Source organism: Micropterus dolomieu, linkage group LG14 (assembly GCF_021292245.1).
Source record: "Micropterus dolomieu isolate WLL.071019.BEF.003 ecotype Adirondacks linkage group LG14, ASM2129224v1, whole genome shotgun sequence".
Lineage (NCBI taxonomy): Eukaryota > Metazoa > Chordata > Actinopteri > Centrarchiformes > Centrarchidae > Micropterus > Micropterus dolomieu.
The window spans coordinates 19,350,198-19,367,638 of record NC_060163.1 but is presented as its reverse complement, the minus strand read 5'-3'; the positions used below and the strand labels follow the sequence as shown (position 1 = coordinate 19,367,638).

The 17,441-nt window shown below is 40.4% G+C and overlaps 1 protein-coding gene and 1 non-coding gene across 4 annotated transcripts; both read left to right on the top strand.

Annotated features, from left to right (window-relative positions):
- The first annotated feature begins 627 nt into the window (after positions 1-627).
- On the top strand, positions 628-709 carry trnal-aag. Its single transcript has one exon. It is a non-coding gene; the product is annotated as a tRNA-Leu (tRNA).
- Positions 710-846: 137 nt separating this feature from the next.
- Positions 847-16,034, top strand: polr3e (polymerase (RNA) III (DNA directed) polypeptide E). 3 transcript variants are annotated; one of them, XM_046069468.1, is made up of 21 exons: positions 847-1,018; positions 1,812-1,900; positions 2,890-2,940; positions 3,081-3,158; positions 3,244-3,359; positions 4,512-4,594; positions 4,900-5,007; positions 6,924-6,973; positions 7,065-7,184; positions 7,371-7,456; positions 8,289-8,333; positions 8,436-8,527; positions 8,946-9,066; positions 9,294-9,375; positions 9,491-9,550; positions 10,627-10,784; positions 10,938-10,999; positions 11,107-11,552; positions 13,802-13,879; positions 14,354-14,476; positions 14,559-16,034. In XM_046069468.1, the coding sequence occupies exons 2-21, from the start codon at positions 1,862-1,864 to the stop codon at positions 14,613-14,615; spliced, it is 2,055 nt and encodes a 684-aa protein (XP_045925424.1). In that variant the 5' UTR covers positions 847-1,018; positions 1,812-1,861; the 3' UTR covers positions 14,616-16,034. The 3 variants fall into 3 exon arrangements, with proteins under 3 accessions (XP_045925424.1, XP_045925422.1, XP_045925423.1); XM_046069466.1 differs by having other exon boundaries at positions 1,787-1,900; XM_046069467.1 differs by having other exon boundaries at positions 848-1,011; positions 1,787-1,900.
- Positions 16,035-17,441: the final 1,407 nt, after the last annotated feature.

Below are 17,441 nucleotides of genomic sequence, written 5' to 3'. Positions count from 1 at the left end.
AAGTATTGCGAGGGAACACAAAACATATTGCGAGAGGATGCAAAAGTATTGCGAGAGGATGCAAAAGTATTGCGAGGGAACACAAAACATATTGCGAGAGGATGCAAAAGTATTGCGAGAGGATGCAAAAGTATTGCGAGGGAACACAAAACATATTGCGAGGGGACGCAAAGTATTGCAAGCAAACGCAAAATAATCCTCAAAAAACATTTCATAGTCCTTTTAAAATGTTCCTCACTGAGCCCTCGGAGCCACCGTAAAAATGAGTGTATGTATGCATATTGGATATATGTTTATTGATATTTTATATACTGTGACCTTGCACTGTGTCCTACTTTGTACTGCAAGTGCTGCACAGCAATTTCCCACGGGATACATAACTTACAGTTTTATCTTATTTTATCTTAACAAAAGGAGTAGGTCTGTAAACAAAAGTAGGCCTATGTGAAAACAATTAAAGGTTATCCACACCGTTCAGTCTACATAGTCTGCTGTTGTGAGGACTGTGTGAAGAGCTATAAAAATATGAAGGGTAGGTTTGATTTTAAAGCTAGAACTTACAATAAAACGATTAGTCATAAAGCAGTACTGGATATTATGAAAGGGGCCCCGATAAGTTTGTATCAAGGTAGCGTGGCCGAGCGGTCTAAGGCGCTGGATTAAGGCTCCAGTCTCTTCGGGGGCGTGGGTTCGAATCCCACCGCTGCCATAAACTTTTCACACATTACAGCATAATGAATGGCATTGTACACACATTAAATGCTTGCGAACTGCACACAAACCTGGTGAAATGAAACAATTAGAAAAGCCAACCTTGCAGTCGGCTCGCTGTGCATTATGGGCATGGGCTCCTCCCCACGTGTCCTGTGTGTGGAGCAGAGTCAACATGGTACCGACTGACTTCAGCTGTGATACCCTGAGTTAGACACTCCTCCTACACCTCTACGCACCACATTTCTGGACTGTTCAGACACGAATGAAATAGCTAAAACTGTACAGTGCAGTGTGCAGGTGAGAGGTAAGTTTTTTGGACTTTGTTTAGGAGAAATGAGCTGTAAAACCAAGCTCCTGGTGACTGACTTGTGTTATTTTGACTGTGCATGTGTAGGTTAGCACGCCAAGCTAGCTAGCTTGCTTATGCTAAAGTTGTCTTGCCACCGGCTACCTTCATGTTAGGTAGTTTCGTTGCGTATACGTTTGTTTAACCACAGGAAAGAGACGTGTTGAAGCGGTTTTCCATTGTTTTACAAGTGTATATTTTTTGTTAGGGAATGAAAATATAACCCGCAGTGTAAGTTAGTGCAGGCCTTTGACAAGTGGCTGTTTGTTGCTAGCTTGCTAATCAAGCTAACAGCCGTTAATAGGACTTTCTGTTCAAGAGTAATTTCCTATAATGACTATTGTAACAGTCTGAAATCACTGTTTGACATGTTAACTCTAACGTAACACCCATTTAATTTGGATTGCAGTGTCTTGCATCATGTGAGTTTTTTATTACCTGGCTGTGTCAGTGAAGGCATCACTTGACAGACTGCATGAGCATGGTCTGGCTTTAGACTAACTTTAGGTTCACTTTCTGTTATGGGTTAAAAGATAGACCCTCTACTACAGATTCCTGTGAAACAGTGACAAATTGTAATGAATTCTGATATAACCTTAATATGTTGGATTACAATTTTATTTAATTTTATTCGTTACCAGTCTGGGTGTTAGCCACTTGGTACTAGTGATGTGAAGGTGTAGCCATAAAATAAAGTCCTCCGGTTCAGTGTTTCTTTGTTTCCAGGTTGCATTTCTGTGATCTGCTGCAGCTCCTCTCCTGTTTCACCTCCTCTCCCCTCCACGCTCTGCTCACATCAATATGGCCAGCGGGGATGACGATGACCCCATTATAGAAGAGGTATGTCCATAGGCCAGAGTCAAATGATAAGGCTGGTGATTTATCCGGCCAAAAAGTGTTCCCTGTGTAGGTGAACCCTGATATATCTTATTCCTCTGTGTGCAAACCTCCATTGTTGTTCAAAAACTATTAAAAAACACACCAGTGAAGAATGAATGAATGATCTTGTAACCGAGTTCCCAGACTGGGTGGGAAAATTACACAGTATAGAGAGATGGATTAAAGCATTGTTGGGATTGTTGACAATTACACAAATATAGAACTACATCAGTCTTCTACCTTCAGTTTGTTTTTTTGTCTTAGTTATAGCTGTGAACTACCCCATGTTAAGCTAGTCTATTAAAATGTCACGTAGGCTGCTGTATTTTGAAAACTGTGTACATGCACAGTCCTTCTGGGACAGAAGATATCTAATCATAACCATTTAAGATCCTTATTTATCGAAGGCTTGCAATGCCTCCCCGATATCCATTTTAGTAACCTCAAGTGTTATTGCTTAACATAAAGGGCATTTGGCTCTGTTTAATATGTTGGGTGTGGATAATATGATCTGACTTGTTCCCTCCCAATTCTGGTTCCTCAACTCAGGGTTAATCTGCTAATAGTGCTTCTCAATCGTAAGCCACTTGTGTGCTCTTATTTTCCATAATTTAAAATCGGTGTCCCACACTGCACTTGGATCATTTTTACATAAGGTGACATGACCCCAGGGATCGCTGTGTCGCTGCAAACAGAGTTAATGAATGTAACGGAAAGGAAAAGCACTGAGAGGCAAGAGTATAGCAGAAGGAATAGAGCAGAAGATAAGATGCTAAACAAAACACAGCAGGTCACAGACAAGCATTTACAAACAGCATCAGAAGCAGTTACACAACTCTCTTCAAATTCATATAATGGCTTTGTAGAAAAGGCTGCGTACATGAGAAATACTTCCAGGTATAGTTTGTATACTCAGAGAATAACTTTGATCATTTTATTCTCTCTTTTAGATTGATGTGTACCTTGCCAAAAGCCTTGCAGATAAGCTGTATCTTTTCCAGGTAATCTTTTTCTTGGCTGTACTTAATGCTGAAAAGTCTGACTCATTGTGTTAACATTTTCTATAAATCATCTCATCTTTGTTCTTCTGTAGTGTGACTGAGATGTCACAAGTCACCTTTTATTGTTTTTTCTGACACAGTACCCCGTCCGACCATCCAATATGACCTATGATGATGTCAACCACTTAGCTGCTAAGATCAAACCCAAACAGCAAAGGGTAAAAAGGCTCTTTTCTTATTTTTATCATCCATCCAGTATCGAAATTGTTCTTAATGTTTTTTTTGTACCACCCCATAACACAGGTGGAGTTGGAAATGGCTATGAACACAATGAGTCCAAACTACTGTCGTAGCAAAGGAGAGCAGATAGCTCTGAATGTGGACGGGACGGCTTATGAAGAAACCAACACATATTCAGCGTATGTGTACCTAATCAGCACTCACACTGCCAGGACCCTGTTTGTATGCTACTGTCCACGAGAGCTAGTTATTATTCACCGCCAGTGTCTTAAAGCAAAAGTTTGACAGTTTTGGGAAATGTGCACATGATATCATCTTTGTATTCAGAGTGTGCATGAAGAGGAGGGGCTATTCACAGACGGGTCTGTTGTCAATAGCCGCTTTCACACTGCCTTATTTCAGAGCGCTTTTCATAAAAGAGCAGGTCTAGACCGTACTCTGTGATGTTATTTACAGAAGCCCAACAATTCCCACCAAGAGCAGCACTAGGCGACAGAGGCAAGGAAAAACTTCTTTTAAGAGGCAAGAACCTAGAGCAGAACCATGGCTCAGGGTGGACGGCCATCTGCCTCGACCGGTTGGGGTGAGAGAGAGAGAGAGAGGGCAAGAGAGAGAGAGAGGGGAGGGAGGCAGCCTACACAATATATACACAAAGGTACAGACAGTAAAGGTAATGTTGCTATAGACTGAATGAATAATGGTACTGATATTTACAGTAGTGTTAATGATAATAATTGTAATGTTAATGATTATAATAACAATAATAACAATAGGACTAGTAACAATAGTTGTTGTAGCAGAGGGTGTCGAGCAGGAACACGGGGGCAGCAGGTAACTTGCAACCACAGATCCAGACTCCACAGCTCCAGAGCCAGAAACACCTGCAGAAAGTGATAAGAAGGACGAGAAAGCACAAGACTATGGGAAAGGGAAGAAGTCACGTTGGTAACGGTTGCGGGATTATGCTACAAACGTATGAATGAGCGAATGCGGCAGAATGGAGGATAATTTTTTAGCATTTATTGCGGGATCTTTGTATGAAAGCAGCTACTGTGTTTGTGAGAAAGGGGGAGGGGGTGAGCAAATATCTGAGCTGTGCACTAGGGGCTGCAGCTAACAATGAGTTTAGTAAGAGTATTCTATAGATCATTTCATCGTTTTAAGAAGTACTTTTGCTTGGCGGTGGCAGTCCCAAACTCCCGGCCCAACCAAGTGTATTTCACCAACATGTCGAACTATTCCTTTCACATTAGATAAAAAGCTGGTAACTGGCAATATTGTCCAAAAGTACAATTTTGGCTGACTTTTGTCCTCTTATTTTTCTTTTCCAGGAAAATGATGGATAAACAGACCTTTTCCTCCATCCAGGCCACCACCAACACCTCCAGATATGCTGTTGCTGTATTTCGCAAAGGTCTGATCTGAGTACCGTGCATGCGTTTTTGTTTCTCTAAACTGCTTCTTATAAATACAGCCACAGCTGTAAATACACAGCGTGTTCACAAAGTCCATGTGAATCTTTCTAAGCGTTACCTTTTTTATCTTAAGCATTGTTATTTTGGTGGAGTTTACTGTGTGTTTACATTAAAGATAACCAAATCTGTCAACATTATCGACTTCAAGACATACAAACATGAATCCACAATCAACCACCGCTTCATTATTACTGTTCAAATGTAAGATTTTGCTTTCTGACTGTTTGATTATTTATTTGAATAGGTGAGCTTCACGTCACACCTCTGACGGGAATCCTCCAGATGAGACCCAGCTTCTCTTACCTGGACAAGGCTGACACTAAAACCAGAGAGAGGGAGGCAGCCAATGAAGGTGAGTCTCTTTTTCTTCTTTTCAAAATAAAAATATATATGGCAGAGATTAGTGTAGGTTCATTTTTTTTAAATGTATTTTTTAAATAACAGAACATCATAGGGATTTTAGTTTTTACTGTTTCTTAATTCTCTGTCATTGTTCAATTTAAAACATGACTAGTAGGGCTGCAAGATCGGCGCGAGATTAAATTGTGACAAGAATTCCCGTCAGGTAAAAAGCTATCTCGCGAGACTCACGCAAATAACTTTTTTCACACGCTCTCAAGCCACACATTAAATTTCTCACGCAGTGAATTACAAAGGTATAACTGATAAGAGACTAGCGGAGCAAATCAACTCCACCCAGCTGATTCACACCGGCGTTCGCCGTGATAGGGCTGTTGCAATAACCGCAAAATTGAAATACCGCACTATTGGTCAAACCTACCACGGAGGATGGCTACTACCGCAATGTTAATACTTTACACTTCAGTGCGTGTTAAATTAATAAATTAGTGCTTCAAAAAAAACTGTAACGAGCTCTGTAACGGTGCAAGGACGGATCGCCATGGGCTGTACGTGACCTGACTTCACATGCAACATGCAGTCCCAAACTGCGTCGGTCAAACGGTCTGAAGGGGATAGTTATTACCAGCAGAGCAAAGGGCAGGTAGACATTTCATTAAATGATGATGTTAGTCTGGTAATATTCTGCGTTTTTATCTGGACATGTCAAAGAACACAGATCTGTGGGAGAGATTCTGAATGTGCAGAAAGTTTAGACCATGAGCAGAAAATTTGCTGAAACACAGGAGCTATTGAAGTCCTGGAGTTTATAACTAAATTAAAAGTAAATGATTTATCATTGAGGTGAAAAGGTGCCACAGTCACATTTAAAGAGGTTACTTCTAGAGCCCCTTTTCCTCTTCGGAGATCAGACTTGCTAAGTCTCCCATTTTTCCACTGCCCTCTCCAGGCTAAGCAGTGTCAACAGCAGATAACGCTGCCTGTTGCTAAATTAGCCACAAAGGTAATGCCGTGTTTATCAGTGGAGGAGGCTAAGTTTATAATTTGCCTATCTAGGAGAGCCCTGTTTAACATTATTATGATAGCAATGACATGAGAAAATCCCAAAAAAAATCCCATATCGAGCAGCACAGAGTGCCCGAGAGCTGTGCTGACTTATATTCTGTTAGTTAGGTTATAGATTTTGTATTGTCACCTGCCACCTGAATTTTGTTTGTCTTTATATAAATACATAAAAAAATCTCCATAAACTGGTGCAGAAAAAATTATCAGAATGCAGGAAATAAAGTGTTTAATGCTCAAAATTTTCATATAATTCAGCATTAAATATTTCTTAAAAATGGCGTTAAAATCTCGTCTCGATCTCGTGAACCCAATCTCGTCTAGTCCCGTGGGTTAAGTGTCTTGTCACGTCCCTAATGACTAGTAACTAATATCATGATCTATAATTTGTGTAGTCTTTTTAAAGCTGCATTAAATTGGTTGATTAATTCATTAGTAGATTGACAGAACATTTAGACTTTCATTTATGTAACTTTTTGTCACAATTCTTTGCTTCCAGCTTCTCAAATGTGAGGATTTACTGCTTTCCTGTTTTATACAATGATAAACGGGTAAAGCTTTGGGTTTAAGACTGATGTTTAGATAACACAACACAATACATTTAGAGATGTCACCCCTAGACCCTGTAAAAAAAACAATTTTCACTGTTTTCTGACATTTTATAAACCAAAAAATGAAGCCCCCTACAGCAGAGATAACAAATTTGGCACATATTTTACTTTTTTTTATTTTTTATTTATTTGTTGCTATAAGTAGAATCTTGTTGTTTATTAGAATAAAATGTTGTGCTAACTGGTGTGACCATGTACGATGACTGTTTATATGACCAGAGTCTTATGTCTGCAGGTGGAGATTCCTCACAGGATGAAGCAGAGGACGACGTCAAGGCTATCACGGTGAAGATTTGTGCACACAAACTCAAGATATCATTGAATTTATGTGCCAATTTAAACCCCTCATTTCTAAAACTTTCCATTTACTCTTCAGGTGAGGTTTGCTCGTCCTGAGTCGGAGCAGGCTCGGCAGAGGAGGATCCAGTCGTATGAGTTCCTCCAGAAGAAGCAGGCGGAGGAGCCCTGGATTCACCTGCATTACCACGGTGTCAAGGTAGGGCGGGCACTCATTCCCTCTTCTTTTTTTTCTTTTACATGCTTAAATCATTTTTGGGTCAGTGGACAAAGGTGATTTATCTTGTACTTTCCTCTGTTTGATTACATCCTCCTTCTGTTGTTTGGTTATATTCGCGATTGTCTGATTTTACATTTGGATATTGTCTTTGTCATGTTAATTCAGGATAGCCGCTCAGAGCACGAACGGCAGTACCTGTTCTGCCAGTCAGTGGATGCCTCAGAGAACTCTGAACTGGTCAAATCTCCTAAGTGAGTATCAATGATATTTGAATACATTTGATTAATTTCACTAAAGAGTGATTTATACTCCTGCGTTGGGTCTACGTCGTAGCCTACGGCGTCAGCTACGCACATAGCCATGCATTTATACTTGCGTCGGTGTCTGCATTGTTCTGCAAACACACTGCCAAACGCTAGTTGGCGGTAGCGCTACAGCTTCCACTGTGTTGTCTTTTGCCGGCTAAGCAGGCTTACTTTCGGTTTAGCCCTCCGCTAACTTGAATGTGGATAAAATTATATACGTGTGTCTGTTATAGACTTTTCAAATATTTTTGACTGAATGGATCACATTAATTTTGCCTGGGTTGTGACGCTCAAATATATTGATCCACTGTGTTACAGCCACTATTTGGCTGCTAGTAAAATTTACTTCCAAGCACAGGGCACTTCCTTTCGGCTCGGAGGCATTACGAGGCTACCCAGCTGACCAGCCACAGTTCTTACAATCTGTGTCGCCCTGATGCGTAGTTACATTTTTGAGGAGGTGCATGTCAGGCCGATTCAACGCAAAAGTATAAATCACACTTTAGACTGGGAGTCTAGATTATTTCTTAGTAAGGGGTCTGAGCCAAATTCTTTTTTTGGTTATGCAGCATAGAATTACAAAGCAAAGTATTTTCAGTCACCTCTGATTGCAAATATGTGGATTTTAGTAAATGTCTGATCAGCGGGGACAACCAATTCCCTGGTTTGTCGTTGTTGGAGATGTTTGGGCTATGATTGCTTATATTGATGTAATTCTTCTTGGATCCCTCTTTACATGATCACCTCTCTCCCTGACTTCCTTTTCTTGTTTTTGTAGGGAGTACCTGGCAATGCTGATGCCCCCTCTTGCAGAGGAAATAGTGTAAGTATTCTTAACACTTCTAACCAAAAAAAGATCTAGGATTTCAACAGGATGACTAATCCAGAGTCGCATCATTAACATTGTCCTATTTGACTGCTTCAGTGTGAAGCCTGCTGGTCCCAGTAATGTTCTTTCCATGGCTCAGCTCCGCACTCTGCCACTGGGAGACCAAGTCAAGACCCTGATGAAGAATGGTAGGCCAACACACAAAACTGACCAGTCAGATAGATGTGACATCTGGTCCCATGCAGTTTGTCTTTGTGCCACACGGGGGTGGCAAAGCATTAGTATGAATCCCAGACAAATGTGAAATGGTTTAAATCAGACTTATTGCTAAGCAGGTGTTTTAACAAACAAGGAATTTGCCTAGTATTTTTAGGGATAATGATGTACATGGTAACAAAATGTGAAAAACATCTTTTTTCTTCTTTTGTTTTTACCAAAAGGTTGGTTTTCAGTATGTACTCGGATCAGCTTCTTTGTTTAATATTATAGGCTTATGGTTATCATCACTTAGGGGTACTCTGTCAGTTTTCAACATTTCAACAGTTAGTTGTCGTTCCTCTGACAGGAATGGTATATTTCCTTCATCATGTCTCCTCTCATCTTTAGTCAAGGTGATGCCGTTTGCTAACCTGATGGGCCTGCTCGCCTCTGGCACGGACTCGACCGCTGTGCTGCGCTGCATCCAACAGGTGGCGCTGCTGGTTCAGGGGAACTGGGTTGTCAAGAGGTGAGACCAGACAGCTTCAATGCAGATTATTTTAAAGGGAAGCAAATGTCACAACGTTTTACACAGATTAATAGTGTTTGAAGATTACGTCTCACTCAACTCTCAAGAGAGCTCTGCAGATTACAATGACAGGGCTGTGTGTTCTTTATGATTTTAATATTTTTCACATTAAACTCACTGTCATTGCAGTTGAATGATATTTCTGTATTATTTTTCTTTCTTCCTAGTGATGTTCTGTATCCTAAAAACACCTGCAGTCCTCACAGTGGCGTTCCTGCTGAAGTGCTCTGCCGTGGTAGAGACTTTGTGGTGAGCTACTGTTACTCAACATTAAACTAATAACAGTGTCATTCCTGATGGCGTGTTTTGTGTGTGGTAGACATGGTTTTAAAGTGATTGTGACTCAGTTGTTTTCCTCTTGTAGATGTGGAGGTTCACTCTGGAGCGCTCTGTGATGAGAAAGGAGATTACATCCATCATCAAAGTAAGGATCACAACACACAGTCCCAAAATGGCTGAATGTTCCAGCTTGATAATGACAGCTGAAAATGGCCCTGGATCTTTTGTGCCCCAAAAAAAAAAAATCATATAGGTTTTCTTTTTAGAAAGTGGCTTAGTTTGTAACAATTTTTTACCATCTTAAAAATTGCAAGTTAGCAGTGAAAAACGTATGCTGACCCAGAGGCTGCTTTCATGGTACATTAGTCTCTCGGGTTCTTATTTGCAAGAAAGTGCTTTCCATCCATCCATCGTCAACCGCTTATCCTGTGTACAGGGTCGTGGGGAGAAAGTGCTTTCTCTTTTTTAATTTTGTAGACTGGACTGAATTGGTTGGTTATATTGCCAACGTATCCTTCTGATTTGACAATTTATTGCAGAAATATTGCAAGTAGTGAATAAAATAGCAAGCCTCTTAAAATAATGTGTGAATGAATTTGCACAAGGGATTGTTGAGGTTTTTGGAAGTAGGCTGTATGAGGTATTGAGCAGCAAAACGTATTTTAGCCACCTAAAGGAAGGCCACTGAAAAAAATCACTCAGTGCATGCTATGTTTAGAATATTTTCAGCACGTTACCTTGCCGTCAGACTGCCATTTCTTTTGAAACTATATTTTCTCAACTGTAGAACTGAGTACACAGGGCCCTTTTTTGAGAGGAGAGCCCACAAAGATACTGAAATGAATAGCCGTGGATGCGGGGAGGGACCCATAGAAAATGCTTATGGACCGGGCACAGTTTTCTTTTTTTTTTTTTTCTGCATCACCCCTGACTACCTCATACAGCCCCACTTCAAAAATCCTGAACTGTCCTTTAATTGGTGTGTTTGCAAGACTATGTTCTTGTTTACATCAACAGCCGAATGAGGTTCTTTGTGCGAGAGCTACATAAACAAACTGCTACACCTGGGACATGCTCTGTCTTTCATGGTTGTTTAGGTGCTGAGCAGCTTCATTGGAGCAGAAGTGTCTTTGAAAGCTTGCTTCTGTCACCTTGAGGCTACAGCTGATTTGTTCATCCAGGTAAACAGAACTAACACGTCCTTCCTTCTGTCTCCGTCAGCTTCCTCCAGAGGATGTGAAGGAGTTCCTGGAGCATGTGGCAGTTCCTCGAGTCAACCGTGGCTGGGAGTTCCTGCTGCCTACTGATGTAGACTTCATTAAGAAACACCAAGATGTTGCCCACAGGCAACACATGCTGTGGCTTGGCATCCAGAGCAAGTAGGTTACACTCAGAGAAGCAGGAGGAATGTTTTTTTTAAACTGCAGAATCTGCTCCATCACACCAGGGTGGTATTGTCAATTATGGAAGTGCTATTTAATGTTGCTCTTAGGGTAGTGGATGTTTTAATTTGTACCAATCTTTCGTTTTAGGTTGGAAAAGGTCTTTAACTTCTCTAAAGAAGACTTTGTGCCAAAGAATTCTCCTCAGGCTGGTGTGTACTGAGTTGTGTTTGTAAAAGCCACCTGTTAATAAATTGCAAATGAAATAATATTTATTTATATCTATCTTGAGCCTGGTTATGTGTGTGTGTGTTTTCAGAGCTTGTCCATGTCAGCGGGGAGCAACGCCTAAAGATGGCTCAGGAGTGTGCACAAGAGAAGCAGTCTTCCCTACAGAAGGACTTGGACTCCAAGCGGGCAGGAAGCAGCGTCCGCATCAAACAGGAACCCGAAGACGAACCTATGGACACTTCCCCTTCCCCGTCCTCCTCCGCCATCCTCAACGGTTCGGTCAATGGTTACCCTGGCTTCGATCACACCAATGGTAACGGGGGAAGTCCTGCCAATACGTCGTCTCAGGAGCTGCTGGACTTTGTGAGAAAGACTTTCAGGAAGCATTTTGTACTGACGCTGAACGAGTTTAAGAGGCTGTTTAACCTCCACCTGGCTTCAATGCCGGTGGGACGGAGCGTCTTCCACTCCATCTCGGACCACATGCTGCAGGACGCCATACTGCTCTGCCAGTGCAAACAGATAATGGTTCCTGTGAGTATTCAGGGAGGAGATCATCTTCAGTTCATTCACACTGGATGCTCCTATTTTCCTCCCATCTCTCAATCTGTGTCTCTATAATTTGTGTTGCCTAATCACATTCCTGAGCAGTGTACAGACTGACATTATTTTGGCAAAACGTTGCACGGGGCTGCATTAGTGTGGGTGAGGTGTTGTAAAAGGTTTCTCTGGTGTTTAAGGGATTATCGGGCTTCAAAACACTTAAGAATATATTGCTTTCAGGCGGGAACAATATTTTTCTCCTCCTCCCAATTTTCCCTTTAAACAGTGCAGTTAGTGCTATAGCTGCAACAAGTTATTAGTGATAAACAACTTCAGAGTGTTGTCAGGTAATCACTAAGTTGTTTGGTTAATAAGTTGAACAGTTTTAATAATCAATTAATCATTTGTGTTTGTGTTTTTTTAAAGCCAAAATGCCAAGAACTTTTCAAATGTGAGGATATTGCCAATGTTTTGTCACATGTTAGTAAATGTGATATATTTGGGTTTCAGACTGTTGGACAAAACAAGCAATTTAAAGACGTCTCCTTTTCACTATTTTTGACATGACATTTTGACTTGAGTATAACAGCAAGTGTAAGTGAGAAGATTAATCAATAATGAAAATAATTTTTGCCGTCCTCATTATTACAATATATGCTGTTTATATAATAAATGTAGCACATTTCTCATCTGGATATCCAGATGAGAAATTGCTATAAAATAACCGAGGGATAGATACTTGGGTAGAAACAGCATAGAAAAATCTTTACATGTTGAAAAATGTATATCTCATATTATTTTATAAATATATTATTACACTTTTATTTTCCTATTAGAGACTTCTGAGTTATGTCAATACAGTAGTTTACAGTAGTTTCAAAGTCAATACGACACAGTGCTGTTGCGGTTTTGAACACAGTCCTAGTAAATGTGATATCCTCTGCAGGATCATTTGATTACTCTTACTCTGACGCGTTGAACTGCAAGTTTTTAAACATTTCCCCCAAACATGTGGTAGTTACATTTCATTAATTCGATTAGCGTTCCTCTGTTTCACCTGCACATCTGATTTTGAAGCGCTGAGATCACTGTCCCGTTTTGTGTCTTGGATTAAGAGCCGCTGCCACTCTGGTACCTGTCTAGTTTAAACTGCCTGCGGGCGCTGAATGAGAGGGTTTTCTCGCTGGCAGCCTGAATGAAGATATCAGTTTTCTCAAACAGAATAACGACATTAACGGTAGTTTCGCTTGTGAGCTCTTTGTTGCTTGTAAAGCAGTCGGTGCACTGAAGCAATGCAAACCTGGTTCTCAGGTTCTACTCAAGTTCCAGCAGCCACCTGACACCTCTGTGTGTTTGTAGCGTGTTTGTCTTTCCTCCGTGTGTGGATGAAGGTTGCTGTTTGTTGGCATAATGTAGATGGATGTAATCTGTCAGCGTTGCTTTTTTAGCTGGGGTTTAATTGACATGGTGTTTGCTCAAAGGGCAGGGTCATCTGTGCCCCATGCTCTTGTTTTATTAACCAGGTCTCCTACCAGGACCAGCCCTGTCCTAGCTTAGGTCTCATCCCATCTTGACGTAAGAGGATTTTAAACACTGTAGGGGAAGGAATGGCCAGACGCCATATTCGTTATGCAACAGATTATTAGCCTGAAAGTAAAGCTCATTACTGCTCAGCCAGTGGACAAAGTCGGTTTGTTGTTTGCAAACGCAGGCAGATCTGGAATCAGGTGACTCGCCTTCTACGTAACTGTAAACACTGTTGTTTAGATGTCTGACTGTTCATAAATCAGGTTTGAGTCGGTGGCTTGTGTCTGGAGGGTAATCCTGGTTTGGAGCGCTCAGTGTTGGTCCTTGTGGTCACAGCAGTGCTTGGCCTCTTGTTGTGTTTGGCATTTGGGCAGAAAATCTAATTAACGAACAAAAGAGGAGTCTGACAGAAAGGAAAGCTACTTGACATCGCTGTTGCTTGTTAGTTAATGCATAAAATGGCACTCTTGAATAAAGGTTTTGTTGGACATTTATTATTTTTGTTTTAAACACACGTTTGCCAGTCCAAACACAATCTTGTAGTTCATGATTAATGAATCTTTATACAAGTGTCTTTCTTCATAGTGCATGTTTAGAGAGGAAAGAGTATGGCTTTACTTCCCTGCTCAGACTTAGGAGCAGGTTCAGGCATTTGAAGTGGTACACTCCTGGTCAAATGCTTTTCTGACATTGCTGTTTCCCTCTGACTTTAGTTTCCTGCTCAGAGCACAGCTGCCTCTGATGAACAGAAGGTGTTTGGTTTGTGGGAGACTGGAGAGGAGTTCGACAAGGTAAACACACTTTTTGAAAACAGGTTTATAGTAGTCAACATACTTCCTGTCTCACTTTTTACATGCAGACTTTTGCAGACACAAGTCAGAGCTTTCAGTGATGACTGAATTTCCTGTGAGTTTCAGAAACCACATGCAGTGTTTCTCATAGTGGGCATTGATTGGCTAGTTGCAGCGCTATTGCAAAGCATCACAAATGAGAAAAGTAGGCTACAACCAAAGTTAGTGGCAAAGTTGCCCACCAAGTGTTATTTTTTTTATTTTTTCTGTCTTGTTTCTTCGAATTTCTTTTAATGTTAAATGAGAGGCAGTGACGGTTGACACTTTGTGGTCAAACAGTCTTTGTGTGTAGCTGCAAATGTCTGAACGAGACTTCCTTTGTCAAATTACCCAACGTGAAGATGAGTTAAAACTGAAAATGTGAGTGTGCGGTATTTCTTCTGTGTTGATTGTGTTCTGTATTTCCTCCTCCAGCACCGTCGACTGCTCTATGAACTATTCACAAAGAACTACCGGATCAGGAGAAATATGATACAAGTCAGAGTGACGCAGGAGTTTGGAGATGCCTCTAAAGCGGACATTGACCGGCTGCTCAATGTGAGATGGGTGATGGGACTGAACCTTTTTAAGGAGCTTCTTTTATCTATCTCTGATCTAACTTTATCGTCTGTTGTTCCAGGAGTGCTGCAGCAGCCACGCAGGGATGTGGTACCTTAAGGGAACGATACAGTCCTGACACTGAGAGTCTGCCCCCTGCGATCACCATCAGCCAATCAAATCCTCTTCCCAGGTGTCCAGTGGGATGGCAGTCAAGACAGATGAGAGGCAATCACAGCTCGCCCAGCTCTGACGGCGGGTGATTGGAGAACAAAGATGTCAGCCGCCTGCTCTGTTCAGAACATGACGCTTTTCTCGTTTCACCTGAAGCATTTACCCACAGTAACACGAGCACTCTGATGCAGCGCGGAGGATAGGAACTCCTCACACACTCGCACTAAGAGCTGGAGTGTCTGAGGGGGGGAAATACGAACATAGATGTATACGGTTTTCAGTAGATTTTTGGATTTATGACCTCATGTTCGATTATTTTTTAATTAAACCTTTACCAGATCAGGATTATGTTTACTATTGAAAGCAACTGTGGCTCAAAGTGCTTTCATTTTACTCCTGATTTGTAAATATTGCCAGAGAAAACATGTTTTACTTTATCGTATCATCAAAAAAGGAAACATTGTTTAAAGCTTTGAGGGTAAAAAACTTAAACCTTTTAAGAAGTGAACCTGATTTATTTTTCATCCAGATTGGCTTGGTTAAGGAATATCAACTGAATAGAATATTTATTCCATCCTCAATACACAAATGAAAAGGGGTGAGCTTTAAGGTCGAATGTTACGTTTGCTTAATTAAAATGTTTGAAGGCACTTCAAGAAGAAACTTTGCCAAACTCATGAGTCAGCAAACCTGAAACAAAAAGGGAAAAAAAGATGTAATGATACAAAAACGAACAGTCCCTGATGCAACTTAAATCACTTAATGTTTTTGGCAATCATGGACCTGGAAACGTCTTCATTGAATGTGGCTTTTCCCCACAATTCTGTATTATTCAGTCAAACGTGTGCTGGAATATATAAATTAGAGGAAAAGTGTATTAAATGGCTTGTTTCTGGTTGAATGTAGAGTTTCAAATGGTTTTCCTTTATGAGAGAAACAGATTTTGATGATGATCAATAAAGATGCAATTTTGAATAATTCTTCTGTCATATTTTGATCATAAATCTGTTGGGATTTAATCCATTGTTCAAACAAAGTGGAACAGATGTGTCGATGGACCAGATTGTGGTCCAGTACAAAACACTGGACCGTCAACTCGGGGTGATGGGGGAGTTGCTGCTCTGAAAACCCTGGCGTGTAATCGTGCTGCTATCTTGAGCCTCCATCTAAAGTGCCTCTGCCTCACAAGGCATTCAGGACAAATTCCCACATATTCATATACAGAACACCAGAAACAATCATCATCTGATTGCCATTGAAACCTTAAAGAGTGGAAATGTGAATGGAGTTGTGCATTTCAGGCTACATTTAGACGTACATCATATGACCGCTGTATTTTCTTTTCTCAATGGTTTTCTTGGTTCAATAAATATTGTAATGTCAACTTGTCTGCTGTGTTCTTTTGTCATAGCCATCAGTGGTGATGTGTGAGGGAATGGGGACCTCCAAATGTGGGACTGGAAAGAGCTTAAACACCCCTGGATAAGTGAAGTGACATTTTTATTTTGTATGATTAATTTTTTTAAAAGCAGATTACAGTGTATTACATATGTATATGTTATGTTATATCTGTTGATGTTTGGTACAAATTATGAGCATATTATCTCATGAAAAACTAGTTTAGTGCTTTATATGTGAAGATTTTCCATTTCTAAATAAACAGGTAGATTTATTGGTCTCAATGAAGAGAAACATCCTTACGCAATTTAGGTGAGATTGTATAGTGTTTGCTTTTTTATTTCTCTCATGTTGATTTAAGGGATGTACTTCTTAACAAAATTAGTTTGGGACAGGAAGTGGTGCTTTATGTTCTTATCAATATCCTTGAAAATCTGATTACCATAACCGTTAAGTTAATAGCCTGGGCTTTTATTTGCTTCAATCACACAACTCAACCTGCCCATATTTGGGACAGGGCTTTAATTTGTTTCACACAAAACTCTTGCTCATCAAAGACAGGAAATAGGCTACTATGAAATTGTTTATTTCAACTAGTATGAATTTTGATAATTTGATCTAGTTCAGAGAGACACCCCATCTAGGCCAACCTCAAGCACAGAGAGATAGAGAGACTGACAGTAAATCTGAATGAATAATAATTTGGTGCTCATTGTGACAAAATTGTGTAAAATGAACTAAACGACTGAATGGTGAAGAATCTAACTTGTGTATGATGTGCCCATTTTGACAAAAGTTTAAACATTTATATATACGTGTGATCTAAGCAGCTTAGAATTAGCTCAAGAGGGCGACCCGGCTTTAAGAGGTTTTATACATCCAAAGAACGTCTATAAAAACCAGACCAGGCGTCTAATTCAGACCTGCGCTTATTTGTCAGAACATGTAGCCACACCAGGCCATTGAAAGGGACAGGCATCTAATTGGGACTACCCTTTTAATTCAAGTTTTATGGTAATTCTGATGTGATCTGATTCTCATTAATTAGACGATAATCTGGCTTTTACCAAATCTGATTTTGGCCTCTTTGAAATCCAAAGGAGATGTGGCTATTTTAGCACAAACCTCTAATATCCTGTTAAAAATGACTTAAATCACACTTACTGATTCATACCATCCTCCTCGAAATGACTGTTTATGTTACACTTAGGGATGTTACATCTCTAATTTTAACTGTTATTTTCAGGCTGACGTGAGTTGAGTTTAAAGTCTACCAGAGTCTGGATGGCTGACATCAAAGCAGTCTTATTACATCAGCAAACAAAATCTTTTATAATACAATAAAGAGTATCACTGATTTATGATGTCCACGTTTAACTGTGACACTGTCTCT